At 43.2% G+C, this 27,749-nt stretch overlaps 3 protein-coding genes across 10 annotated transcripts in view; 1 reads left to right on the top strand and 2 right to left on the bottom strand.

Moving 5' to 3' along the window:
• SYCP2 (synaptonemal complex protein 2) overlaps window positions 1–13,742 on the bottom strand; it is a 73,300-nt gene extending 59,558 nt beyond the window's left edge. The window contains exons 1-4 of one of the 7 annotated variants that reach the window (XM_061437003.1): window positions 13,341–13,742; window positions 2,431–2,486; window positions 1,399–1,542; window positions 456–584 (exon numbers count right to left, since the gene is read on the bottom strand). In XM_061437003.1, the coding sequence (XP_061292987.1) occupies window positions 456–584; window positions 1,399–1,542; window positions 2,431–2,454 (297 nt within the window). In that variant the 5' untranslated portion in view covers window positions 2,455–2,486; window positions 13,341–13,742. Of the gene's footprint in view, window positions 1–455; window positions 585–1,398; window positions 1,543–2,430; window positions 2,487–2,580; window positions 4,230–13,340 lie in introns of those variants that run through there. The other 6 variants (XM_061436992.1, XM_061436996.1, XM_061436998.1 and 3 more) reach the window with 6 other exon arrangements.
• A 1,907-nt stretch (window positions 13,743–15,649) lies between these two features.
• Window positions 15,650–18,697, bottom strand: PPP1R3D (protein phosphatase 1 regulatory subunit 3D). Its single transcript, XM_061437015.1, has one exon. It carries the CDS (start codon window positions 18,695–18,697, stop codon window positions 17,798–17,800), a length of 900 nt encoding a protein of 299 aa, XP_061292999.1. The 3' UTR covers window positions 15,650–17,797.
• A 21-nt stretch (window positions 18,698–18,718) lies between these two features.
• On the top strand, window positions 18,719–27,420 carry FAM217B (family with sequence similarity 217 member B). Of its 2 annotated transcripts, none has more exons than XM_061437013.1 (4): window positions 18,719–19,230; window positions 20,783–20,894; window positions 21,002–21,087; window positions 23,122–27,420. In XM_061437013.1, exons 1-4 carry the CDS (start codon window positions 18,719–18,721, stop codon window positions 24,269–24,271), a joined length of 1,860 nt encoding a protein of 619 aa, XP_061292997.1. In that variant the 3' UTR covers window positions 24,272–27,420. The 2 variants fall into 2 exon arrangements, with proteins under 2 accessions (XP_061292997.1, XP_061292996.1); XM_061437012.1 differs by having other exon boundaries at window positions 18,943–19,235.
• Window positions 27,421–27,749: the final 329 nt, after the last annotated feature.

The raw sequence follows: 27,749 nt of genomic DNA, 5'->3' as shown, positions 1-27,749 counted from the left end.
ATTGTTACTATTTGAAAAGTTTTGGCATTACTTTTTTATTATTGAACTCAGATGTCTGAGTACATGCTATGCTTTAGGGACTGTTCTTGTTGCTGGGAATATAACAAAGAATGAAAAGGACAAAAATCAATACATTTAAAAATGGGAAATATAATAAACAATATAAAAAGAAAAATAAAAGTTAGACTAGGACTAAGATGAGCTAGAGAAAATAAAGCAAGTTAAGGCTTTTTGGAGTTTTGGGACCTTACAATTACATGATCATCAAGGACCCTGTATAGTTTCCTTGTGATCTTTAATTTTCTAACATATACCACAGGTTATAAAAATATCTTATCCCAAAGTTTTATATACATTTCCCAAATTTATTTTTCAAGAGTATGAACCGCTTAATTAGAAAACACAGCTTTAAACATATTTCCCTCACATGAATATGTTACATATTCTATACTTATCTTTTGGACTAGTCCTTGTTTTATCATAGTTAGAAGTCCAGCTTGCCCCAGTATAGTGATATTTTTGCCACATCTTCCAAAAGAAACCAAAATGGTTGAAACAGTTTGGATATCTCTTTTATTAAGCTCCTAAAATGCAAATCATAGATTTAAACATTTGCAAATACAAAATAAAATGGAACTGGCATTATGCTAGGAATGTTATTAATATAATCCTCATAAATCCTGAGTGTTAGTCATTATCATAATCTCCATATCGCAAAGGACAAAAGTGTGGCTTTAAAAGGTGACTTCCTTACAGCCCCTCAGCCAGTGAACAACAAACTCAGCACAAAAATGCAGAATTATATAATTTAAGAAACTTTATACTTATGAGGCAATGAATCAGTTACCTTCCATTCTAAAAAGTTCTATGTATTTAACTAAGGGATATAAGAAATTTTAATCTTAGATTTGTAACAATTATCAAATTCTGGTGGAGACTGTCAATAATCACTTGCATAAAAGTATAAAAATACTTTATATACGACAAATCAAGTCAAGATTTTAGATGATTTTTGTTTCTACTTGTTTTATTTTTGCAAGCAACAAGCACTGTCCAGACAACATGATTAATATGCTAATAGGTTTTCAAAAGGTAAAGCACATTGTTTAAACCTCAAGTAAGTACCCTATTCTCCTCCGGTTTAAATAAAGTTAATAATGGTAACACTATGTAAACATGATTTTTGTATATACTACTTACAAAACAACAGTCCAACATGTTATTTGGTACTCCTCAAACAAATACACACAAAAAAGCAAGTGGTGAAAGAAGCATTTATTTATACAAGTGAGCCTGCTGAAGTCTTTTTATTCATTTCTTCCAATGGAGAATCTCCTCCTAAAAAGTAGAGTGCTATCTAATAACCGTAACAATCATTCAACGAAAATGAGTATTTACCCGGCACATAAGGTCATCTAACTTGTGGAAAAACTGTTTGCTGCATTTAATCTTCACATCTTCACAAATATCAATTTGTAGAAGTGTTTTCAAAGGTTTAAAATCATTTTTCCTTAAAGCATCATCAATGCATTTTTCCAACTGCTGAAGAAATATAGAAAATACCACATATACTGAATCAAAACCAACATTAGTCACCTTATGGAATCAAGTAATTTAAGAATTGCTTTCACATTTGAAAATTCTCAAGAGCTTATAAAACAATTTATTTAACCGTCCACTATTAAATTTGGAGTAACAAAATTAGAGATTAAGTTTCTTTGATAACAATATCTGTATAGGAAAATGTATTTTAATAATTTCCACTTCATATCTCTTATTGAAAAGTCATCATTAAGTTAAAAACAAAAACCTGTTAATGAAAGAAATAAAAATCAGCTTTATAGTAACTAACCCTTAATACCATGGATAAAACCCTAACATATCTGTCAACTTCTTCATGAGGTTTAAATATTAATAGTAAAAAAAAAAAAATGCATAAAGAAGGTAAAAGCACTTCTTTAGGAGCTATACCAACCAAACTAACTTAAGCATTACATGCACACATAATTTATTATTATATTCTATATTTATAAGCTTTACAAAGTCTGCCATTCCTGCTATTAAAGTACACCTCATTAACAAGGAATTTTCATACAGTAATATGACTGACTTAAATATAAGTATCTTACAATTTTAAACCCTAACATTTAAGTATCCAGGCATAAGTTATATATAAATCAATGCATAATTCACTTCTATGTAAAAGGTATATATAAATAATCTTTAATACTTTATATTCTTAAAGCTTCTGGAAACAAATCTATTGAAAAATAAAAGGATAATATTTTTATTTAAATTATTTAACTCTTGACCGTTTCATAGAAACAAGTAAGTTTTATCTTTCCTAAAACTATAGCATTTAATATCTATAAATAAACAAAAAGTGATTTTAGGAATTAAAATACTTCCTTTTGGCCTAGGACCACCTACCTGGAGATCTGGTCTTATTGGCATTTTGACTTAACTTTAAAACTTGAACAAAACACCTATAAAAGAAAACATATACTTCCTGAATCTTGCAATCTATATGTTTACAGTTTAAAAATCTTAAAACACATAAATAAGCACTGCTGCTTATACCAAAGGCAATAAATGTTGTCTCTTTAAGTTCCTCACTGTTTATGAAATTACTCATTTGACTCTGTCAAAGAAGTTTCTGGAGGAAGCCTCAAGATCATTTATTTAAGCCTTGTCTTTTGATAGATGACTTAAATGTCAAAGTCCTGCCAAAAGGTAACAAAACTAGTCAGTGAAAGAATATAAATGTGGACCTCCCTCAAAGATTCCAACTTTGGGAACAGGAAGAAAAATAATCTTGAATCAATGTCTAAATGAAATTTAAGCTCAGTTCAGGTCAGTCGCTCAGTTGTGTCCAACTCTTTGAGACCCCATGAATTGCAGCACGCCAGGCCTCCCTGTCCATCACCAACTCCCGGAGTTCACTCAGACTCACGTCCATTGAGTCAGTGATGCCATCCAGCCATCTCATCCTCTGTCATCCCCTTTTCCTCTAGCCTTGAATCCCTCCCAGCATCAGAGTCTTTTCCAATGAGTCAACTTTTCGCACGAGGTGGCCAAAGTACTGGAGTTTCAGCTTGAGCATCATTCCTTCCAAAGAAATCCCAGGGCTGATCTCCTTCAGAATGGACTGGTTGGATCTCCTTGCAGTCCAAGGGACTCTCAAGAGTCTTCTCCAACACCACAGTTCAAAAGCATCAATTCTTCGGCGCTCAGCCTTCTTCACAGTCCGACTCTCACATCCATACATGACCACTGGAAAAACCATAGCCTTGACTAGATGGACCTTTGTTGGCAAAGTAATGTCTCTGCTTTTGAATATGCTGTCTAGGTTGGTCATAACTTTCCTTCCCAGGAGTAAGCGTCTTTTAATTTCATGGCTGCAGTCACCATCTGCAGTGATTTTGGAGGCCCAAAAAATAAAGTCTGACACTGTTTCCCCTGTTTCCCCATCTATTTCCCATGAAGTGATGGGTGCGGGCGGCTGCGATGGTGCACAAGCGCGGCCGAGAGAAGCTACCCCACGTCCGAGGTCAGGGGCAGAAGCCGGGAGGACCCCATGCCCGAGGGGCGGCGGCCAAGAGGAGCTATCCCACGTCTGAGGTCAGGGGCAGCAGCCGAGAGTGCCAGGCTGTGAAGGTGCAGGAACAGTCGAAAGGATACCCCATGCACAAGGCCAGGGGCGGCGGCCAGGAGGAGCTACCCGACGCCGGACATTAGAGGCGGTGGCCCAGAGGACCAACCCCACATCCAAGGAGCAGTGACTGCGTGGGCGCAGGAGGGCCTAGAGGAGCTACTCCACGTTCAAGGTCAGGAGGGGCGGCGGTGAGGAGATACCCCTCGTCCAAGGTAAGAAGCAGCGGCTGCACTTCGCTGGAGCAGCCTTGAAGAGATACCCCATGTTCAAGGTAAGAGAAACCCAAGTAAGATGGTAGGTGTTGCAAGAGGGCGTCAGAGGGCAGACACACTGAAACCATAATCGCAGAAAACTAGTCAATCTAATCACACTAGGACCACAGCCTTGTCTAACTCAATGAAACTAAGATATGCCCTGTGGGGCCACCCAAGACAGGCAGGTCATGGTGGAGAGATCTGACAGAATGTGGTCCACTGGAGAAGGGAATGGCAAACCACTTCAGGATTCCTGCCTTGAGAACCCCATGAACAGTATGAAAAGGCAAAACGATAGGATACTGAAAGAGAAACTCCCCAGGTCAGTAGGTGCCCAATATGCTACTGGAGATCAGTGGAGAAATAACTCCAGAAAGAATGAAGGGATGGAGCCAAAGCAAAAAGAATACCCAGCTGTGGATGTGACTGGTGATAGAAGCAAGGTCCGATGCTGTAAAGAGCAATACTGCATAGGAACCTGGAATGTCAGGTCCATGAATCAAGGCAAATTGGAAGTAGTCAAACAGGAGATGGCAAGAGTGAACATCGACATTCTAGGAATCAGCAAACTAAAATGGACTGCAATGGGTGAATTTAACTCAGATGACCATTATATCTACTACTGTGGGCAGGAATCCCTTAGAAGAAATGGAGTAGCCATCATGGTCAACAAAAGAGTCTGAAATGCAGTACTTGGATGCAATTTCAAAAGTGACAGAATGATCTCTGTTCGTTTCCAAGGCAAACCATTCAATATCACAGTAATCCAAGTCTATGCCCCAACCAGCAACGCTAAAGAAGCTGAACAGTTCTATGAAGACCTACAAGACCTTTTAGAACTAACACCCAAAAAAGAAATTTAAGCTAGTAATACAGTATTTTAGAAGGGAAGTATATGCAAGTATATTGCCAAAGAATAGTATATACAAGAATATAAAAATCTGCAATGAAAGGAGGAAAAGATAATCTAAGCACATTTTTCCTTCAAAGGAAAATGGAAACGGTAAGCAACACCCTTATAGGAAGCAACATGCTTACATTAAGCATCATCTTAACAAAAGCATCTAACATTTCCAAATGCAACTTGGAGGTTTGGAGGTTAGTCCTATAAAGGAAAAGAAATAAAAACAATCTAGAAAAGATCTTTTCTAGACATCATGAATAGAACAACTTTAATCAGTACCATGAAGAGGTTTGTAATAGAATCACAAGAAATCCAATGTAGAGGGCAGTTAATTAATTAAACCAAGAGGAATATAGGACCGTCTATCTTTAAACCACAAAAGACACTAGTCAGCCTACTTTCTAGCAGACATGCCAGGAAAAAAATTTAAGTGCCAATGAGAACATACATAATAGGCATACAAAAAAGGATGAGTAAAAAAAAAAAAAAAAAAAAAAATCTCCTGCATTTCCAAAGATTAACTCTAGAGGGAAAAAAAAATCTGATCCCCAGAAAAACATTTATTTCACGTGCATAAGGAGACAAGTTTAAACACGTTTTTGCAGCATTGTTCTGAGTTCACTTCACTCAGTTGTGTCTGACGCTTTGCGATTCCATGGACTGCAGCACACCAGGCTTCCCTGTCCATCACCAACTCCCGGAGCTTACTCAAACTCATGTTCATTGAGACAGTGATGCCATCCAACCATCTCATTCTCTGTCATCCCCTTCTCCTCCTGCCTTCAGTCTTTCCCAGCATCAGGGTCTTTTCCAATGAGTCTGTTCTTCAAATCAGGGGGCCAAAGTATTGGAGTTGAAGCTTCAGCATCAGTGCTTCCAAGTACTATTCAGGACTGATTTCCTAAAAGATTGACTGGTTTAATCTCCTTACAGTCCAAGGGACTCTCAAGAGTCTTCTCAATACCACAGTTCAAAAGCATCAATTCTTTGGTGCTTGCTTTCTTTATAGTCCAACTCTCATATCCATACATGACTACTGAAAAAACCACAGCTTTGACTAGACAGATCGTTGTTGGCAAAGTAATGTCTCTACTTTTTAATATGCTGTCTAGGTTTGTCATTGATTTTCTTCCAAGGAGCAAGGGTCTTTTAATTTCATGGCTGCAGTCTCCATCTGCAGTGATTTTGGAGCCCCCCAAAAATAAAGTCTCTCACTCTTTCCATTGTTTCCCCATCTATTTGCCATGAAGTGATGCAACCGGATGCCGTGATCTTAGTTTTCTGAATATTTAGTTTTAAGCCAACTTTTTCACTGTTCTCTTTCACTTTCATCAAAAGGCTCTTTAGTTCCTCTTCGCTTTCTGCATAAGGGTGGTATCATCTGCATATCTGAAGTTATTGATATTTTTCCCGGAAATCTTGATTCCAGCTTATGCTTCATCCATCCTGGCATTCTACATGATGTACTTTGCATATAGCTGGGTGACAATATACAGCCTTGATGTACTCCTTTCCCAGTTTGGAACCAGTCTGTTGATCCAGGTTCTAACTGTTGCTTCTTGACCTGCATACAGATTTCTCAGGAGGCAGGTACAGGTGGCCTGGCATTCCCATCTCTTTAAGAATTGTCCAGTTTGTTGTGATTCACACAGTCAAAGGCTTTGGCATAGTCGATAAAGCAGAAATTAGATGTTTTATGGAACTCTCTTACTTTTCCGATGAGCCAGCGGATGCTGGCAACTTGATCTCTGGTTCCTCTCCTATTCTAAATAAGCTTGAACATCTGGAAGCTCACGGTTCACGTACTATTGAAGACTGGCTTGGAGAATTTTGAGCATTACTTTGCTAGCATGTGAGATGAGTGCAATTGTGTGATAGTTTGAACATTCTTTGGCATCATTCTGAGTGGGAAAACTCAAAAGCACCTAGGTCAATGCTGGGAATGGGAGAGGGGGCAAGGAATGAATAAATATAATGTGGCATAAAATAATCAATTTTGTGAACACAATAAACCCAAATTTTAGATATCTGCAGTCAAACAGTTTTAGTGATTAAAAAACATGCTGCCCGATAATAAATACAGCATAATGCCACTTACATGAAAAAAGAAATTTTATATTCTTTACAATTATCTCTAGATACAATTTAAGTATACACACAATTCTGTGCATCCACCTGTGTGTATATATAGAGAGACATTCACTTACACCACTTAGGACAGTTTGACTATTTGTCAGCTTATTGAGGAAAAAGAATAGAGAGTTGCACAAAACTGTGATCAGCTATTTGTCGAAGGGAAACTTCAGTTTTATTTGCAATTTATACTTATTTAACCTTTTAAAAGTAAATTCACACTAAAATGTAGGTAGGTAGGGTCCAAAACTAGGGATCAGTGAAAGGTAGGTTTGGGTTGTTGTGAGGAAAGTGAAATTACCAAGAAATTACCAGTCTTTGCAAATAAGTAGCTAGTGTCCAGATGCTCCATGCAAGTCTATCCAGGGCCTACCGTGGTCTTGCCCCATCTAGTTTTGTCTATTCTAGCTTAAATACTAAATGGGTGATTCTAGGTCTGTGGCTTTCTGGGAATTCCAGAATACCAGCAATGATTCCAAGATCTCTAAATAGTGGGCAGCTGTTTTACCATTTTGCCTGTAAAATACTGGAAATGCAGGGACCCACAGTTTGCTTTCCCACTTCCCAAGAAGGAGTGTCCCTATTTTCTACCTGGCTTCACTTTCTTTCTCATTCTCCCCAGGCCATCACAGAGAATGAAAATTTAGCCTGTAGTAATGCAATTATGGAGGTAAGAAGTAAGTATTGGAGGTCAGCAACCAACAGGGAGATTAATAAGGAACCATAAGGGGAACAGCATAGGCTAGAGAACCCTGAGCATTCACCACTACCACTATCACCACAGGCCTGAAAGCTTCAGGAGGGAACATTCCTTGGAATAAAAAGACAAAGTGGAGGGTACCATTGAATATCATAAAGGAAGTACAGAATAAAAAGTTGAGATAAGAAGAACAGATGCATACATCCCAATATCTATTCTTTAAGAAACCTAGAAAAATTTTAAAACAAAAAGAACAGTGGGATGGCAACAGTTGAACAATAGCTAAGAACATTCCCAAAACAAACACAAACATCCATAAATTGTAAGATTCCATGAAATTCAAGATAAATAAGAAAAATTACATCTAAACACATTGTAAGGACATTTCTGAATAAGAATAAAAGAGAAAATCTTAAGTCACCACAGCAAAAACGAAACGCAATGCATGCAAAAGAATAAACAAAACAGATTATTTTTTCACAATGCAATAAATTTAGAAATCAGCTGCAAAGGCAGCTTCAAATTTCCTATCTATTCAGAAACTTAAACACATATATTTGAATAGTCCATGGGATATTAAAAAACAGAAGTGACAAAATGTTTAAGTGACTAAGAAAACATTAACATACAAAAACCTAATGGATACAAAGATTTATAGGCTGTAACCAATACTTAAAGTGCAATTCATAGACTTGGATGAATTAATTAAAAGGTGAAAGAACTGGCCAAAAGAGAGACCCATAGGACCTCCAGTTGGTAGTTATCAGAAAAAATACTTCAAAATAACTGAGTACTATGTACATAATGATTGTAAGACTGAGAATGGTGGCAGAGACTGGAAACTGGGGTGGGAGATAAGGAAGTCCAAGGAAATCTGAACAAAAGACCAAATAATTCTAGAAACAAAAATAGTCAATAACAAGATTATTAAGAAAGAATAAAATGGATGGTTTTAATAGCAAATTAGACAGAGATGAAGTAAAAGTTTGAGAAATGAAGTGGTACCAGAAGAATATATCCAGAATGAAGCAGAGACAAAAATATGGCGGGGTTGGGGGGGAGGGGAGTATCAGAAGTCAGATCAAGAACACAGGATAAGTTATTAAGCCCCATGTATGTGTAACTATAAATCCAGGAAAGAAGATAGTGAATGTGACAGAATCAATACCTAAGATATGATGACTGACACATTCCCCAAACCAACAAAATGCATCAAACAATAGATTCCAAAAACCCCATGAATCCCAGCAAAGGAAAAAAAAAAACAAAAAACCTAAACCTGGGGTAACACAGAAAACTGCTGAAAATCAAAGTTCAAAATAAAAAAACAAACTGCTGTCAGAGAGTAAAAAGGTTATTTTTAAGCAGCATCAATAAGACTAGTAGCCGACCAACAGAAACTATGAAAGCCAGAAGACAGAATAATAACTTCTTCAAAGTGCTCTAAGATTGGACTTCAACTACACATTAGATAGACAGATCTAACAGACCTATATGGAATTCCTGTAGAACAGCAGTAGAACACACATTCGTCTCAAGCACACATAGAATACTCTCCAGGACAGATCATATATTAGGCCATAAAACAAATCTTAATAAATTTAAGAAGACTGAAATCACATCAAGCATCTTTTTGGACCACAAACTGAATAACCTAGAAAAAATGGAACCAATAAGAAATACATACAACCTGTCAAGACTGAGTTATGAAGAAACAATCTGAACAGATCAATTATTAGTAAAGAAATTGAATCAGTAATTGAAAACCTCCCAACAAGAGACGTCCAGGGGGCTTCCCTGGTGACTCAGTGGTAAAGAATCCATTTGTCAAGGCAGGAGACCAGGGCTCGATCCCTAGCCTGGGAAGATCCCACATGCCACGGAGCAACAAAGCCCATGTGTCACAACTATCAAGCCTGAACTCTAGAGCCTGGGAACCACACTTATTGAGCCCTCACACTGCAACTACTGAACCTGTGTGCCCTAGAGCCCATGCTCAGCAATAAGAGACGCCACCACAACGAGAAGCCTGTGCACCGCAACTACAGAGTAGCCCCCACTCACTGCAGCTAGAGAAAAGCCCTCATAGTAATCAAGACCCGGCACGGCCAAAAAAAAAAGAAAGGTCCAGGACCAGACCACTTCGCCAGTGATCAAACTCTTCCAAAAAAACAGAAGAGAAAGGAACACTTCCAAACTTATTTCATTAGCCAGGCTTATTCTGATACCAAAGCCAGACAAGAACACTACAAGGAAAGAAACTAAAAAGTTCTTAAAGAAAAACGGCAAGCTAGAATTCTATGAACAAAAGTACTATTTAAAAATAAATGGAAGAATCATCCTCTTTGCTATCAAAATACATTACAAAGTCACAATTACAAAAAAAAAAACCATACTAAAAATAGGAAATAAACAAATGGATCAATAACCAAGAGAATCCAAATGCACATCCAAGCATATATTTGAACTTCATATATGAGTAAGGTTTTGCTAATAATAAATGTAAATTAATCAATAAATACCCCAAATGCCCAAAATGACATTGGGAAAACTAACTTAAAATATAAAAAATAAAATTAGGCCCCTGCTTCCCCCATTCATCATTCACAAAATAAACAATGAATTTACTAAAATGAAAATGTTTAAAAACCATTAGAAGGAAACTCAGGAGGATCTCTATGACTTTGAATGGTGAAAAAATCTGAAATAAAAAGCACAAAGCATAAAAAGTAATAGATTTTAACTTTTTGTATATCATTGTCTCTCTCTCTCTCACACACACACACAAATTTCATTAAGGACTCTCTATTTAAGAGAGGATTAAGGATTCTTATTTACTCAGAATCCAGTACTCAGTACTGACCCAGCAAGTTCTATAACCATGAACACATTCACTCTCACAACTCATACCCTTGAAGCCCCCAAGAAACACTCCCCTTGCCTATATCTTTAATAGAAGGGGATAGGACTTCCCTGGTGGTTCAGGGCTTGTGAATCTGCCTGCCAATTCAGGGGATATGGGTTCGACCCCTAGTCTGGGAAGACTCCACATGCTGAAGGACAACTAAGCTCGTGAGCTACAAGCACTGAGTCCTTGTGCACCCTAGGGCCAGTGCTCTGCAACAAGAGAAGCCACTGCAATGAGAAGCCTGAGCACGGCAACTGGAGAAAGTCTACACAGCAGCAGAAGACCTAGTGCAGACAAAAATAAATAAATATTATAAAAATAAAAATTAAAGGAAGGGACTGCAGTTAACTACACAAGTCTGTTTATTCTGTATGTTCGAAATCTTACATAACAATAAGTTTAAGGGACTTGGGGTGGGGGTGAGTGAGAAGCTGAAACAATGCAGAGAAGACTGCAGGTTGTGCTGATACTGACATTTTAGTCCCTACTTCAGAAAGGAGATAAAACTTGAGCAGCCCAAGTGCTCAGATAAGAGAAAAAGACATCAGTCAACTGTCAAATTCTTTCTCTGGTAGAGCGAAACTAGTTGATTCTTGCATAAGGAAAAGCTGCTTCCTAATCGTGCCAAAGGTCCATTTTCTTGCTTCTCTTTGTATTCTAACTTGTGGCTCTGGAAGTACTCTCAACTAAGTGCACAGTGTTTGCAACAGTTGCACATGGTGCCAGAGAAACATTTTGTATTTCTAAGCAACCCATTATTGTTTGTTTCTACATAAATCTGGAAAACTGCATGAACATGATATGGGCTATGCACAGTTAGGCGGCAAACACAAGAATAGTGACTTTTTAGAAAAATATTTAATAAGATTTATTAAAAATGTCAGTGCTATTAGAAGAAATTATGATTAATGTTCACTAATAATTTGTATTTACCTTAGTTTTAAGAAAATTTAATACTGCACTATTTTTTACACTTACATCATGTTTTTGGTGAAAATATACTCAAATTAGTACATTTTGAACAAAATTACATGTTGTTTTAATCTTTCAATCATACTGTCAATACAACACAGTAAAAATCTTGATTTATTGATTTTACTAAAATGAAAGTTTGTGAAATATATACTAATTCATGAATTATACAGGTCATTATACTTCTCAAAAAATTCAGTCCATCAAATACCCATAATAAATGCATTCAAGTATCTTTGATATTTTTGCCAACACTCAAAAATAAGAGCTTCATACGCATTTTTCTGTTTTGTTGCAAAGAAGGTATCTGTCTGAAACGAAAGACTAGAACATTTTATTTCACAATTTGAAAATGTAATTAAAAAGTTTAAATACTTAAAATATTTCAGGGGCTCTATTTGTACTTTTTCCCTACTGTCAGCAATTGTTGGGGCAGACCTGCCTATTATTTTACACTTTTCAGCATCACAACCGCAACAATGTGAATTCGAACTTACACGTAATTTACAAAGTACTCTGAGACATGAAATACAACACAGAGGAATTACTTATGGCCAAGAGGCACACAAAGCTAAAGAGATGGTTTAGTTCCTACTCTACTTTTGTTCAAAAAACCATTCAAGTGGAAGGAAAATTAATTAGTATCTACACAGGAAGATTTTTTAAGTAAGGAAACTGAACTCAACAATCCAGTTAACTCCTCCCTCCCTTCCAAGGCTGAATGCAAATTGACTTTAACAGAGCCCCAAATTGGGTACTAGTCATTAAATAAGACAAACATTTGCAGCTGAGAGGAAAGGCTGAGTCTAGAGGGTAAAGCGATACACTTCTTTCTACCATCACGAGTAAACAATTTTAAATATCTTTAAATTGCTTTGAAGTTCTATTCACTAGAACAAGGAACAACAGAACGATCTAGGAGACCTAGCACGGAATAATAATTTTTCAAGAGTCTGCGTGCGTGTGTGTGTGGGAGGGCGGGGGCGTCAACTAAGCAGGTTTGGCGTTACAGGCAAGCCTTACAGGATGAATGTGTATATGCAGGCCGATAAAAAGGTTAAGGTTTAAAAAAACACTCAACAACTTGTCAGAAGCACACATTTCCTCCCCAAAGCTGACTCAATCGAACAGTCCCCTCAACCACCAGAGCAAACTAACAGTTTCGAACGTGAATCCGGAGTCTTCCCAACACGACTCAAGTGTTAACACAAGCTATTTCACCAACAGCTGCAAAATGGCATCGCCTGTGACCCCCAGACCGTAACACACAGACTCATCTCATCACCCTTCTGCTGGTACCGTGGACTTCACGACCCCACTCCGGAAAGGGGGGGGCCACGGAGAACACACTCGCGAAGAATGGGTGCGGGACGGGGGGAGGGGAAACACGTGTGTGAACTGCTGCCGCGAGGCAGTACACACACACACACACCCACCCACCCACACACACACACACACACCCCCTCCCCCAAGCGCATTTACACCGTCCCAGAAGCTAAGCAGTGGGGGCTGGAGGGGGCCAGTCTCGGCTTCCGCGCCCGTTCCGAAACTCCGACCCGCGAGCGTCTCCACTCTCGTCACCATCAATATTCTGATTCTGATGAGTGCTCGCGTTCGCGGTCATCCCCGGGCCCGCGAGCCCGCGCGGCACCCCGCCCCTGACCTCCATCCCCGTCCAGGACACCAGCTGCCCAAGCAAGACCAGCGCGGTCCAGGCCGCCGCCGGCCCCTCACGACCACACTCCCCGAGACTCGCTGGCGCAAGGCCCTCACCACCTACCCGACGCCCCGCCAGAGGCCGACCCCACCCCCACCTCTGGCTGCGCCACTGCGGCCATTTCCTCAACGGCTCCGCCTCAACGGTTAGGAGGCCGTTTGCTAGTTCCGCCGCCCCGGGAGGCCCAGCGAACGCCGCAACTCTCCCCTAACGCGCCCCACCGTCAAGGAAGCCCTCCCGGGCACCCAGCTCAATCTGTCGGCCGGAAGAGGCCTCCGCGTGGATCTCCTAGATTCGCTGCAACCGGGCGTCGAGTCCCCGAGCCTCCGTTACCGCCTCTACGCCTCAGGCGGCCAAGGGAGCGCGGGAAGCGCCCGTCAAATCGGCTTCGCGTGCGGTTCGGCACCACGTCCAATCAGCGCTGCCGCCGGACAGGCCCCGCCCCTCGCACTCGCGCAGGCACCTCCTAAGGCCGGAAAGGGAGCGCCGAGGTGGGCGCGGCTCGGGGCTTCAGGTAAGTGGGAGGCCGCACGCAGGCCAGACCCCGACCTCTGACCCCGCTCGCCCAGCGGCCTCGCCGCGAGAGGAGGCGCCAGCGTCCTTCCTCTGCTCTCTCTTCCCTCCCGCGGTGTGGACGCGCTGGAGGGGTCGACCGGGCCTGCTCTGCCCGCAGGACGTGAACCTGAAGGACCAGAAGCGCCGGAGACCGCCGGGCTCCCCACAGCCACCCGGGAAGGCTGGACGGGACCGCAGAGACACGAGGGCCCTAGACGAACCTGCGGGGACGCGTGGTTAAAGTTCCCTGAAAGAGGCCCACGCTGCGGGCCAGCAGAGGGCAGCAGAACCACTCCTGATCAGCCTCCACTGACCACCGCGCTCCGCCCCGCCCTCCAGGCTACGCCCACCTCGCCAGGGCCCTGGCCCTGCGCGGGTTTCCTAGAAGCAGGTTCTGTGAATGAGTGCTCTCGCTAGCTTGAATCCCAGACCCCTAGGGGACAGAGCACTGAGGTCGTCTTGGCTTGGCACTGAGCGAATCAAGTGTTTCCCCAGGGATTTTAGAATATTTCAATTTAAATGATCAGTTTAAATGATAAAAATAGATGATTGTGGTGTAAATTAGACAGGGAATTCACAAATTACAGCAGACAAGCAGGTCAAAAATTAAAAACAGTGACTCCTCACCTTGCCATTTTTTAGTGGAAGAAAAACGTTTAGAGCCCTTTTTATTGTTCAGAAAATCCAAGGGATTATGTCGTAAACGTCACTACTACATGGAAGAAAATATCACTGATTTAATTTCATTTGACTTGTTTTTAAATAGGTCTTTAGATTATGTTAGATGGAAAACCTTATCGGTCATAATCCGAATGGACGTTCAATTAAATTTAACAAACTCTTACTGGGAGAGTCTTCTCACATGGCAGAGAGAAGGTGGGTTTTGCAGTGGGTTTGAATGCTAACCTTGCTACTTACCAGCAGTGGAGCTTTAGGTGAATTACTTAAATCTCTCTGCTGCTGCTGCTAAGTCGCTTCAGTCGTGTCCGACTTTGTGCGACCCCATAGACCGCAGCCCACCAGACTCCCCCGTTCCTGGGATTCTCCAGGCAAGAACACTGGAGTGGGTTGCCATTTCCTCCTCCAATGCATGAAAGTGAAAAGTGAAAGTGAAGTCTCTCAGTCGTGTCCGACCCTCAGCGACCTCATGGACTGCAGCCTACCAGACTCCTCCGTCCGTGGGATTCTCCAGGCAAGAGTACTGGAGTGGGGTGCCACTGCCTTCTCCGAAATCTCTCTGAGCTTCATTCTTTTCAGCTGAGAAATGGGGCAATATCTACCAGGTATATCCGGGAGTTGGTGATGGACAGGGAGGCCTGCCTTGCTGGGATTCATGGGGTTGGAAAGAGTCGGACACAACTCAGCGACTGAACTGATCTACCAGGTAGTGCAGTTTTCAGGATTAAATGACATCAAATACAGCACCATTGTAGGCCAGCAAATAAGAGAGGACATAAGTTGGTTTCCTTTCCCTGTGTTCAAAGCTCTGTAATTGAGTGACAGTCATCATGGCTGGGGGTGGTGAAGATACTCATGTAGTTATTCCTACATGGGCTTCAATAAGCAGTAAGATGAAGTACAGTAACTATTCCATCCCCTGTGTTTTCCTAGAGCTTTCTTCCTATGTAATACTGACCTGGCATAAAAGGATGCATCTCAGTTTCTCAAAGATACACATGACTGTGCTGCTGAAGCCCAGATGCCATCATAAAATGCATTTATTTATATTGGCAAGATACTAAATGTGACAGCATTCTAGGAAGGATAAGACATGTGAAATGTCTTAATCAACACATTTCTAAAGGCTTGTTTCACACTAATCAGGCCACAAGAAAAACACACTTCAACAACTTGTGCACATATACTTTAATAGTGAGGCTTAGGTGAAGTCATCTTAAATGGCAGGAATTAAAATATGTTTGGAGAGACCCAACAATTGCACAGGTTACAACAAAACTTGAATATCCAGGCTATGTCACTGTGTTTTCAGGCCTGAAAATCTCCTTAAGCTGTCCCAAAGCTTCTTTATTAACTAGGCAGGCATATTTAAGCTTTAAAGTTTTTAATTCAAAGGCACATGGAGGTTCTTTTAATATTTAAGATATAACACTTACTACATATTCTGTGACCACACCTTTTTGGGCAAATGACCTTTACACAGATTAGAAGATTCTCCACGTGCCTTTACATAGCAATATATTTGCCAGCTCTTGCTCATATGTGAACACCCTGGACAACTGCTTTGCATACTGGGCTAGGATCCAGGGCATAGTGGCCGAGGCCCTCATGGGCTTGGAAATGCGACCAGGCTTCTTTGCCTCTTGCATGTCAATGGAGTACATAGTGCTAACCGCCAGTGATTGTTCAATTCAGTCACAATGTTTTAAATCAGAGTTCCATATTCTTAGACCAGTACCAAAAAGCCATCCTTGTTGCTGGAATTTTTTAAAACACTGAAGTTGCCATTATAAAAAAAGAAATTGGTTAAAGGCAAAATGCATCCTTTGCATACTTATTTGACAAACGGTAACAAGCATTCAAATATTTAGAGTTAATTCACTGGTAACAGCTATTACAAGATTTATCACACTGGCTTCAGCTCTTGGAAACCAGCTTCCCAAGTTGGAGACCACATCTACCTTAGTTGGGTTTTCACACCTCTGTGTTAGCACCTGCTGTCAGACCACCACCAGCACCAAGAGAAATAGCCCCTTGCTAAGAGTTTTAAGTTGTTGTGGCACTCTGCAGGAGACAATGGCCTTGAATTCTTGGTTGGAAAATTAAAAATTAAAAAAGCATTTAACATTTTAAAATTGGAAAACAAGTCCAGACAAGGTTACAAAGTTATCTATCTGAAGGCACAAAGATGAAAGTTGGCAGGTAGTTGATAAAACCAGGCATATACAAATACAGCTTAAAACAATTAAAATGTATAAGTATTTGTGTATTGTTTTTCCTCCAGTCTTGTTGTTGCTGAAAATACCTGCTAGTTCCACTTGATAATGTGACTTCTGAATGATGACTGCTGGAACCCTGGACACTTAAGAAGACATCAAGAGAGTCACCATAACCGTCAAAAAGGTAACTGCAAAGGGCACTGTTGCCCAAATTCCACAGAGTTGCCTGAAAACTGAAATAACTTAAGGCAGAATTTCTTTAAATACTTAGGTAGCTCAAACCTAAACAGAGTGGCCTGATAAAGTGCAGATACACAATTATCAAACATGTACAATAAAATACATAAAGTGCAAAGAAACACTGCAGAAGGGGCTGTTTTGCAAACTAAAAGTTCTAAGTGTTTTCCTGCTTGGCAGTTGCTGATGGAGGAGACACAGCCTAATGGGGCAGCCTGAACTCCCAGGAATGATTGTATGATGACCGAAGAGGCATCAATTTCTTGCCTATTAATAGTTTCCCCGCTGTTAGAAGCCTACAGACATTGGCATGCAAATGTGACTTCAGGTTTTCCTTGTCCCAGGGCAGGAATGCTTCAAGGGACCATGATGGGGGTCACAGCATATACATTCGGTTTACAGTGGGCACACACACACAAGAATGACTTTTTTTTTTTTAGCTTATTGAATTCAGAATGTTCCCAAGAAGGCATCGGCTAAGGGTAAAAGGTTTCAACATCGCAGTGATGATAAATAAGAGCTATATTCACAGAGAGGCGATCAGGACACATGCAAAAGCCACAGGCTTTCCCAGTGAAGGGTGCAGGCCTTTCCAAAACCACCTGCCTGGGCCTTCTTCATAGGGCCAACTCACTGGTGCATCTACTCACCCAGCACCCCACCCAGCACATGACACAGCCCAGCCTTCTGGCATCGGAGGCCACGGTTTAGACCAAGTGAGCCAGACGTTTCAAGTAAAAGACAGCATAGGCGGGCCACAGCGAGCACACCTTGCAGCTGCGGGAAGCAAGGTCCGACGGCCCCGGCTTGGGGGTCGGGTGTGAGGCAGGGCCACCTCCCAGACGCGCGAGCCCCGCCAGGAAGTTCAGATAAAGTGGATCCAGCTCTCCTCGCACTCCCCGCGCGGCATGTGCAGTGCGTGGTTGCGGCACGTGAGACTGTAGTCGCGGCCATCGTTGTTGTCCCAGTGCTCGGCTCCGGCAACACGGTAGCGCAGCGCAAAGTGCACGCGGGAGCCGAGCTCCAGCAGGAAGGGCGGCACCGGGAAGCCGAAGGCGAAGACGTCCTCGGAGCCCCCGGAGCCTGCCGGCCCGCGCCACCGCGCCGCCACTTCGTGCGCGCTGCGCCAGTCTGAGAAGGTGTAGCGCACGGCCACCTGCTTCTCGAAGGCCACGTTGCGCACGCGCACCGTGCCGCTGATGCCCAGGTCCGAGCAGGTGACGCGCTCCAGGCACACGAGCTGGCGCCCCAGGCGCTCGCCGAAGTCCGGGGCCTCGACGGGAGGCGGGAAGTCGGGCACCAGGCATTGCAGAGTGAACTCCAGGTCCTGGCTGCTACAGCACAGGTCCGAGTTGATGGCGAGTCGCGACAGCACGTGCAGCGGCACGGACGGGTCTTCGCCCGCATTAAACACCTTGACCTGCGCCAGCTCCAGGCCCAGCGCGTCAGCGAAGCGCACGCGGTGCTGCCGGCTGCAGCCGGGTCGGCACGCAGCGCCCGGAGCGCCCGCGCCCTTCTGGCGGCGCTCCGGCGAGCTGGGCAGCGAGCGCGCCCGCCGCAGGATGATGGGCCGTAGGTGGGGGTCGCAGCCGGACGGCGCAGGCGGCGGCGGCGGCGCGCTGCCCGGACTCCCCGGGGGCCGGCAGGGCCGCGGCTCCCGGGCCGTGCCGCCGTCCAGGTCAGAGAGGCAGCTGAGGCTCCGCGGGGCGGGCTTCCGGAACCCAACGGTGGCGGGGAGGACCGCCGAGCCCGGGCCTCCGGACATGGCCCGGCCGACTGTCGAGAGATGAGGAGGCGGAACCGAAGGGCGGTCTCCCTCCCGACCCTGCGTCCGCTCCTTTGGTGTCCCGGGACGTGCTCAGCGACCCTGGGGAGGGTCCGCTGCAACCGCCGGTACAGAGGACGCAGTGGGCCGGCTGCGCGCTCCCCACGTCCGCCACCTGGTCCCTCGAGTCCTCCCCCTGGTTTTCCGCTTTGGGCAAGAAAAAAAAAAGCTGGTTTCCAGGACAAATGCTTGCTCGCGCGGACGCTCCTCGGGGCCGCAGCGGAGCGCAGGGTGGCGGCGGCGGCCTTGGGCTTCCTCCGGGTGCGGGGAAGGGAGTGTCCGCCCAGGGGCCCCGCCCAGCGGCCCCTTCCCGGCCGCGCGTTACTCACCCGGCCGCGACTTGTCGGAGCAACTTCCCGGCGAGCCTCCGCCCCGCCCCTCGTGACGCGGCCGGCGCGGACTCCCGCCGCCCAGCGCAGCCGTCTGCCTCCCGCCCAGCCCCGCGTCACGTGTCCTCCGCGGCCGCGAAACAGGTCTGGTCAGTGTCTGTCTGCGTCCGGCTGGCCGGCGCGCGGATCGGTCCCAGATCGGCGTCTGCTCGCGCGGAGGACCCGGAGCGTGCACGCTGCGGTCACCGGATTTCTGGGCTAATGCGGGCGGGGGAGGGGCGCGCCACTCGGCCTGCCCGGGAGCCGGTCCCCGGCTCATTTTAAGCCTCGAGGGTAGCCAGCTCTCTGGACGTTTGCGCTGCAACACGGACCCTAGGCCAGACCGTGGGAGCCTGGCTGCGTAGACGCGAAGCGTCGTGTCCCCGCATCACCCACAATGCTTTGCCGCGGGGACCGCTGACCCTCTCCCTGGGGGATGGGGAGGGGGCGGCGCTGCTGCTACTACTGTCTCCACAGAGGCTCCAAACCGGAGGAGAGGAAGATATGAAAACAAGGGTTAAGACCCTGTGACAAATTTAAGGCTGCCCTTAAGCAGCCTCTGGCGCTTGGGACCCATTTTTGTAGGCAGAATCCAGACTTTTAGCTTTGTTCCCGAACCTTCGGGGAAACCAGAGCTTGCTTTCTGCATCTTTAGGGACCCTGCAGGCTGTCACCTCTCCTCTCTCAGTAACTTTGTCCAGAAAACAGCACAGCCCAGGGTGTAAAGCCTGCCAGGTGAAATGAAGTGGAGAAGATGGGAGTGCACTTTCTAGAGAGTTCTAGAGAGTTCTAGAGTGTTCCTGTACAATCCAGAGGGACAAGGCAGCAGGAAAACCAGACTAATGAAGGGGGTTGGTGAAGAACGTTTTCTACATCTGAAACGAATCGAGCAGTTGATTATGGTCTCATTCATTCATTGTAAGGGCCTGCATGTGATTTTCCTTCTCATCATACTTACACGGACCAAAATGGCATACATGCTTATTTTGAAACATAGCAGAGTTTTAGGAAGGAAATAAAAATGTATAATCCCAACTCTTCCATTTTTTCAGAGGCAGGGGATTTTATGGAAGAAAGAAGATTCACATTCGAATGGGGCAGTTTTAGTAGGCCACTCAAGAGGGGAGAAGCAGCCTTGGGTGGTACCAGTCAACAAAATGTCACAGAGAGAGAACACTGTGTGATATGTATTATACTGATAAATTTTTCATGGGCTGATGTGATAGTGAAGGCAGGAGGCCTGAAAGGGGGCCTTTCCAATAGAGTTCAAGCTCCATGAGAGTAGGATAGGTATCTAACCCTGCTGTTTTCTAGGCACTCTATTTGTGGAAGGAAGGAATGAATGAGAATGGACACAGGAACTTTGGAGTAACAGCCAAACTTAATTAGTCCCACAGATGTCCTGTATGTGCATGCAGGTGTATGTGTGTGTGTGTATGGGGAGAGAGATGAAATCCATTTATAGTAGTGTGATCTTGTATCTAATACCCACTGTGAAAAACAAAAATAGATTAAACCATAAATAGAAGGCAATATTCCCCCATTCAAACTTTTTATACAATTTGAATATTTAAGAACAAAAAAGTGAAAAGCAACATGATAAGGGTGATAGGGTGTTTGCAGTTGGTACTTACCAACACTGTTCTGTTGCTTCTAGTTCCGGTGGTAAGGCACCCTGCCCGAATATTAGAGGAGGAAAGAAGTCACTTCCCCTGCTGTCGGCATCTTCCAACAGATTGAGCAAGAATATTTCAAGCACTACAGAAAAGGTAATGTAAACTTAAGTAAAATCTCATTTAGATTTGTTCCGGTTTTTCACGTTTCTTGTTTGTGTGTGTGTTTAGGGTATTTATTAACTGTATGTCTTTCTCTTTAGACACTCTATCCAACCCTAAATGATGATCAGCCATGTGACTGTTTCAAGAAAGGGAATAGGGTGAATGAATCTTATCAGAAAACCAGGTAAATAGTTTTTCATGTAATTACTTTATCTAGGAAAGGGAGCAGTAGCTCAGTTCTCCAGATTGATATGTGTGGTTGGGAGAAAAATATGTCTGTAGACCTAAGTATATACACGATATTTCTTGTCTGACAGAAATGGTTTTAAACATTACTAGTTTAGCGCCCCACTCCAGTACTCTTGCCTGGAAAGTCCCATGGATAGGGGAGCCTGGTGGGCTGCAGTCCATGGGGTCGCTAAGAGTTGGACACGACTGAGCGACTTCGCTTTTACTTTTCACTTTCATGCATTGGAGAAGGAAATGGCAACCCACTCCAGTGTTCTTGCCTGGAGAATCCCAGAGACAGAGGCTCCTGGTGGGAGGCCGTCTCTGGGGTCGCACAGAGTCGGACACGACTGGAGCAACTTAGCAGCAGCAGCAGCAGCAGCGTAGAACTGGTGGAGAAGGAAATGGCAACCCACTCCAGTGTTCTTGCCTGGAGATTCTCAGGGACGGGGGAGCCTGGTGGGCTGCCGTCTATGGGGTCCCACAGAGTCGGACACGACTGAAGCAACTTAGCAGCAGCAGCAGCATTTGGTAAAAATTCTAGGAGGTCATAATTCTTGCACTGTTAGCAGAATCCACAATTTTGGGTAATCATCTTTCTATGTTTGTTTCCTTTTCTATAAAAAGGATACTAGTAATAACTTTTATGGATGCACATAGACAGCTAGAGGTAAAGAAAGGTTTTAACAATGTTGGTTATGAGTTCTAAATCATGGCAATTACTTTATCCATTTCTTCATTTTTTTCAACATTTATTGAACACATGTTATGCTGCTGGCAATGATTTAACCTCCTCCATGTTTATTAAGAGGTGGCACATTTTCAAGTAATTGCTTATTGTGGTGGAGACCTCCAGCAAATGAACCTCTGAGGTTTCCACAAAGCATGTTTACCATCTTTTTTTTTTTTTTTTAAACCACACCAGACTGATGTTGCTGAGTATTATTCATCTTGGTAAAGTGCACTGTTCTTGGTAAATAAGTTGAAAAGAAAATATTTTCACCTCTGATATGAGATGCTGCCTCAGAAATAAATTAGAGGAAGAATCAGTTGCCCTGCTAGTAATGTGTACAGTACTCATGAGATCTGCCTCCCCACCATTCAAAGGGCAGTATTAACAAGGCCCTACTGCAGAGCACGGGGAGCTGTGTTCAAAAATATCTCAGGATAAACCATAGTGGAAAAGAATATTTAAAAATAAAGAATGTATATGTATGTATAACTGAATCACCTGGTTGTGCACCAAAAACTAACACAGCAGTGAAAATCAACTATACTTCAATTTTTAAAAATGATAAAATTTTAAAGAAAAAAACTAGCATTTAAGCCTTTTAAAAAATTTATATTGTGTTATAAGGCATTGTGTGATTTTATTACTATCCCTCTAAACACTGTTTTCCCTAGTGTGTTTTCTATTTGAAGATACTCTGACACTTTAATAAGATTTTGGCTTAAGGTGTAGGTTGTATATGCTACAGTTTTCCTTAGGATATTTGCTGGCTCAGAGTTACCACCAACCAGCAATTAAGTTCTATAAAATATGTATTTTACATCCTGTCCACATTTAATTTAAACTAGGCATATAAAAGAAAGGTGTGGATTTTACTTGTTTGTGTTATTAAACACTGCTCATCATTAACAACAGACTGAGTGTTCTGCAAGAGATATTTTTCAAAGTACACACAATGGGTTTAAGATGATAATATAAGTACTTTATGAAATGTTAGTGTTTTTCTTAAAAGCTAATATTTGATGCAAAATGAATCCATGCATTTACTTATGGCACCTGCTTTATATTAATATTATTTCCTAAATAGAGTATCAAGTGGAAAACCGTCCTGTAATTTGCGAGTTTAGAGGCCTCAAATATTCTAACCCGTTGTCATACCTGAAGTGTACAACTAGAGGCTTCTTTTGATTACTTTCTTAAAATCATCAGAAGGCCAGTTTGTGTCACATGGACTAAGAATTGCAATTTTATTTCCTGCAGCAATATGAATGCAGGCCCATCTCGGACTAAAGTACAACATCCCAAGAATTCCAGAAAAAGACAGAGTAAACCCCAAGTCCCCCACATTTCTTCCCAGCTGAAAAGCAGTCTCAGAGGAGGTGTCCCCCAACCAACTGAGGATAAGCTGAAGGGAAGCATTTCCCCAGAAGGAAACCCCGAAAGGAGCCCCCTCGGCCCCAGGTATCACGGGCTCTCAGGGAACAAGCTGTTTCTGGACTTTGAGTCCATGAAAATCATCAAAGAAGATGACGAGGAGGAGGACAGTGCCAGTGACCTCTCTGATTCAGAAAGGATCGCCATCCCCCCATCCCCCCTCACGCCTCCTGATCTTCACCTTCGAGCGGAAGAGATTGACCCGGTTCACTTCGATCTGCACCCAGGGCAGGGCCCCACCTGGCCTGAATACTGTTACCCCAACTTCCTCCCACCCCCGTGCAACTCCTGGGACCTGCGAGACATGGCCATGCTCCTGCACTCCGAGCGCAGGACAGAGGCTGTGCCCAAAACCGGGGGGCTCCTGGGCAAGTACGTCGATAGGCTCGTCCAGCTCGAGTGGCTGCAAATCCAGACTATCCAGTGCGAGAAAGGCAAGGTGGCCAAAGGGAGGCCTCCCACTGGGACCTCGGGGGCCCTGAAGAGCCCTGGGAGAAGCAAGCTGATGCCCAGCGCTCTGTCCAGGCCTCACCAGGAAGGGCCTCTGAAGTCAGGCCCTTCACGAAAGAAAGACATGCTCTGCAAGGAAGTCCATCCATTCTGTTACACTGGTGAGGCTTCCCCCAGACCTCTTGATGTGCTGAGCAGTAGCCGATTATGTTCTCAGAAGCAAACCCTGGAGGTGCAGACAGAGAAGAAGAAAAAGAAATCCAACAAGAGCCCCAGGCTGCAGCCCTGGGACTTATCCTGCGGGGACGGTGGCCCCAAGATCGAGAGCAATGGGAACCTCCGCGCACCCCGGCCGCCAGCCATGATCCTGGATCCCACAGACGGCTGCAGGGCTGCCCAGGCACCAGCACACACAGGTCTTAAGAAGAAGGGAAACGTGAGTCACTGTGCTCATGCCACAATATCCAGCGAGAAAAAGCTCAAAACGAATGGAGGAAAGCAAAATACGTACAAATTTAAGAAATAACTGAGATGATGAGTTGGAAGAACCTGCAGATGACTCAGTATTAAAGCTCTTCCAAAAGTTCCCCTCCAGTGAATTGTTAGAGACTTCAGGTTTACTGAAGGGGTGGACAGTTCTTTAGTCCACCCACCCTCACCTCCACCCCGGCCACACAGGGTTGTTTTCAAAAAAAGAAGTCTTTAGGTAATCATACTTTGTGTTGACAGTCTTAGGCAAACTTGAGGTAAACATCAGCCAAAGTCTGTGCCACAGAAAGAAATAAAACCACTGCTCTCTAGAGGGACTTGAGTGAACTCCACTTCTGAAATCTCAGCCACAGCATATGTGAGTTAGTGGGTTCGGCTTCAAACAGTAGAGAATCCTGAGTATCTGAGACAGGGCTCTCTGCGCCCTGGCCCTAAAGGATTCAAACAAATGTTCTGGCTCTTTCACCCAGGGGAAGCTTGGGCCCTTCCTCAACAGCATCTATTTTGAGCAAAGTCATTTATCACTAAGTTTCCTGCTCTTGGGAGACAGTAGAATCTAGGGCTTTCATGCGCTTTCCCTAACATGGGTTTTGTTTTGTTTTTAAGAAGGCCTTTTAGAGGTGGTGTGAAGTCAATTTTTTGTATTCTGTCAGCGTGCAGACTTCATCCCAGTGGAGGTTGGTGGGTCTAAGCGTGGTTGTTGGCAAGTGGTGGGAGGAAGAATGAAATGTTGACACCTGGAATTTCTGGCAGGTGGTGTCTCTGAAGAGGTGCCACAGGTAAACCACCTTTTAGAGTTTGCAAACGCAGGGCCTATAATCAGACAGATACACACGGAACCACTTTGAGTGGAACCCTTATTACATTCCTGATTTGGGACCTGGCCCCTCTCTGTTGTAAAATGATAATCTGTCCTCATTTGCAAGAGCAGGACTTTATAATTTTGTTTTATAATCTCGTGGGGGGAGCATGACTAAAGTTACTGAATGAATGTCTTTACATCCTTACATGGCCATGTGGCTTCATGAGCTTCCTAAATGCTTCTTATTTAACTGCTGTTAAGTCACAAAGATAGAAGGCAGGAGGAGAAGGGGATGACAGAGAATGAGATGGTTGGATGGCATCACTGACTCGATGGACATGAGTTTGAGCAAGCTCCGGGAGTTGGTGATGGACAGGGAAGCCTGGTGTGCTGCAGTCCATGGGGTCACAAAGAGTTGGACACAACTGAGCAACTGAACTGAACTGAAGTCACATCTACTTGTCCCTATGGTTGTGTGAGGAGATTGCTCTTGATATTATTGTAGAAATCTTTAAAACCTTTGGTTGACAATTCTTGATGTACAGTATTTTAATGACTATAGCTGATTTTATTCCTTCAAATGATTCTTCTAGTTTTCTTTATATATATGTTTGTTTTTAATCTTTGGGGCAAATGAAAAACTTGGCACATTTCATTTGAAAATATTTACCAACTGGCAGACTTTTCACCCAACAATTCAGTGTCATCCAAGTCACTGTTTAAGTTACCATAAAGACAGGATGCATTTATACATAATTAAAATAATAGGCCAAAATTGAATATTAAGATGCCATATGAAAATCTGATCTTAATCATATTAAACAACAAAAATGTTGATGGTAGTCATTTTCTTTTAAGACTTTATTTCCCAATTCCCTCTTATATTCTTTCTTCCTCACACTGCCCTACTGGAGAAAGCACTGGTTACAGTAAGATTAAGATCTTTTTTTAAGATTAAGGCCTTTTTATAAATGAACAAAAGATGTATATCTGGCCAGCATCAGTTCTATGGTTCACGATTATACTGTAGCATTTGTACTCAGTGTAAGTATGGTATTTTGAAAATATAGTGTTATTTATAACTTTTCCTTCCTGTGGTTCCTGAGCATTCACCCACATGTCCTTCAACGGCCCTGCTTCTGTGAGCACTGATAGGCGAGTCCTGTCTACACCCCACTCATGATTTCTTTTTCTGCTAGATGTTCATTCAACTCTGTATGAAGTTTCAGGGCCAATAAATCTCTGTAAGCATGTTACACACACATGTATGATCCTGATATTAATCCCAATAAAAACCCAGGGTTTCTGCTGAGCTGCTGCCTCTCGGCAGTAGCACACTTGTGCAGGAGATCTGGACGGTGACATGGTTCACCTTTCCTGGCCTCGTGTATGTCTGAGCTGATTAAGAAATGTTGAGTTAACACCTCGGATGTTAAATTTCTCGGATGTTCCTTGCTCTTTGACTTGGTTGCTTAATTCGGAAGCATAGTTATAATGTCACGTTAGGACAGTTTGAAAAGCCTGAAAAAGTGGCTTTGCTTGTTTACTTTTTTGCCTCTGGTTGGTAATTGTGATTGGCTCAGAGCTCCTAAGGAATGTAGGTTCATTACAGAATAGAAGCACACTTCTGTGATTTCTGATGCGCACATCTTAATGCACTAAATGCTGCAGATAAAAATCTTGCCACTTGAGCAGGCCACATTACAGAGTTGAGTCGTGAACTCATTCAGTCCATGAGATCGAAGCCATGGAATCTTGTGACATGAGTCACTGTATTCCTAAGTAGTGCCTGTCATTTCTGTGCAGTTGTTTACATACATGTTGCACTTAAATCAATTAAAGAAACCAATAAAATGGTAGCAAAAAAAAAAACTCCAAAGTTTAGAAAAAGTGCTAAGAATTGTTGCAGGCTTGGAATCAGGGGGAAAAGTTGTAAAAACTGCAAAAGTGAACTACAAAAATATATCAATATTAGCTACAATTGTTTAGGTTGGGACTGTTTCTCCTTAATGACTATAAACTGACTGAAAGTTTGTAACTCAACTGGGATAGCATGGGATTGGCAACCTATGACAAAAAAGATGGGGGGAGAGGGTATCACTCATGTGTAGTGGTTCTTGGGCCTATTTGGTTAGTTTCCAGAGAGAAGAATTTCTACCATTCATGTTTAAATATCACCTATTTCCTCTTGCCTTTGTGCTCATTTACAAGAATAGTAAAACAAAAATATAAATTTCTTGGTACTGTATTTCAAGGTAATAAGCAGTATTTATTATTTATTCATGAACATGTACAGAGCACCATTCAAAATGCAGCATGTTTGTTATTTGCTATGCAATTATTATATGCTTGGTTTTGTATATAATAAAACAATACATAAAGGCTTTTGTGAATCTTGGCTTTTTCCTTCCTTGAGATCAATTGAACATCGGGAAAACACTATGTGGATTTTTCTGGTATGGTTTTGATTTACTTTTTATGCAGTTCTATTTCAGAGTTTGTCTTCGTTCTCCATGATTAGTTCAAAATCTGCTGAGGGGGAAATTCTGTCCCAATTACTTTCTTAATTCTGAGCAGCAGACATGACAACAGGACTAGACACATGTGAGGAAGATTCCTGGCTGCACCTTTCCTGAGTCCCTCTTATTATCCCCAAGGGTGGTTAGGGACACAGATGGAAATTCAATAAAATTAATATGTTAGAAGTAAATTG

Source organism: Bos javanicus, chromosome 13 (assembly GCF_032452875.1).
Source record: "Bos javanicus breed banteng chromosome 13, ARS-OSU_banteng_1.0, whole genome shotgun sequence".
NCBI classification, from domain to species: domain Eukaryota; kingdom Metazoa; phylum Chordata; class Mammalia; order Artiodactyla; family Bovidae; genus Bos; species Bos javanicus.
The sequence above is the reverse complement of the archived record's forward strand: the minus strand, read 5'-3'. Positions and strand labels throughout refer to the sequence as shown.

Coding starts and splice junctions, on each gene's coding strand:
- FAM217B (XM_061437013.1), top strand. CDS start 18,719: ATGAGGAGGCGGAACCGAAGGGCGGTCTCCCTCCCGACCCTGCGTCCG. Junction 19,231..20,782: donor CCTCCGCGGCCGCGAAACAG/GTCTGGTCAGTG, acceptor TGTTGCTTCTAG/TTCCGGTGGTAAGGCACCCT. Junction 21,088..23,121: donor GAATCTTATCAGAAAACCAG/GTAAATAGTTTT, acceptor TATTTCCTGCAG/CAATATGAATGCAGGCCCAT.
- PPP1R3D (XM_061437015.1), bottom strand. CDS start 18,697: ATGTCCGGAGGCCCGGGCTCGGCGGTCCTCCCCGCCACCGTTGGGTTC.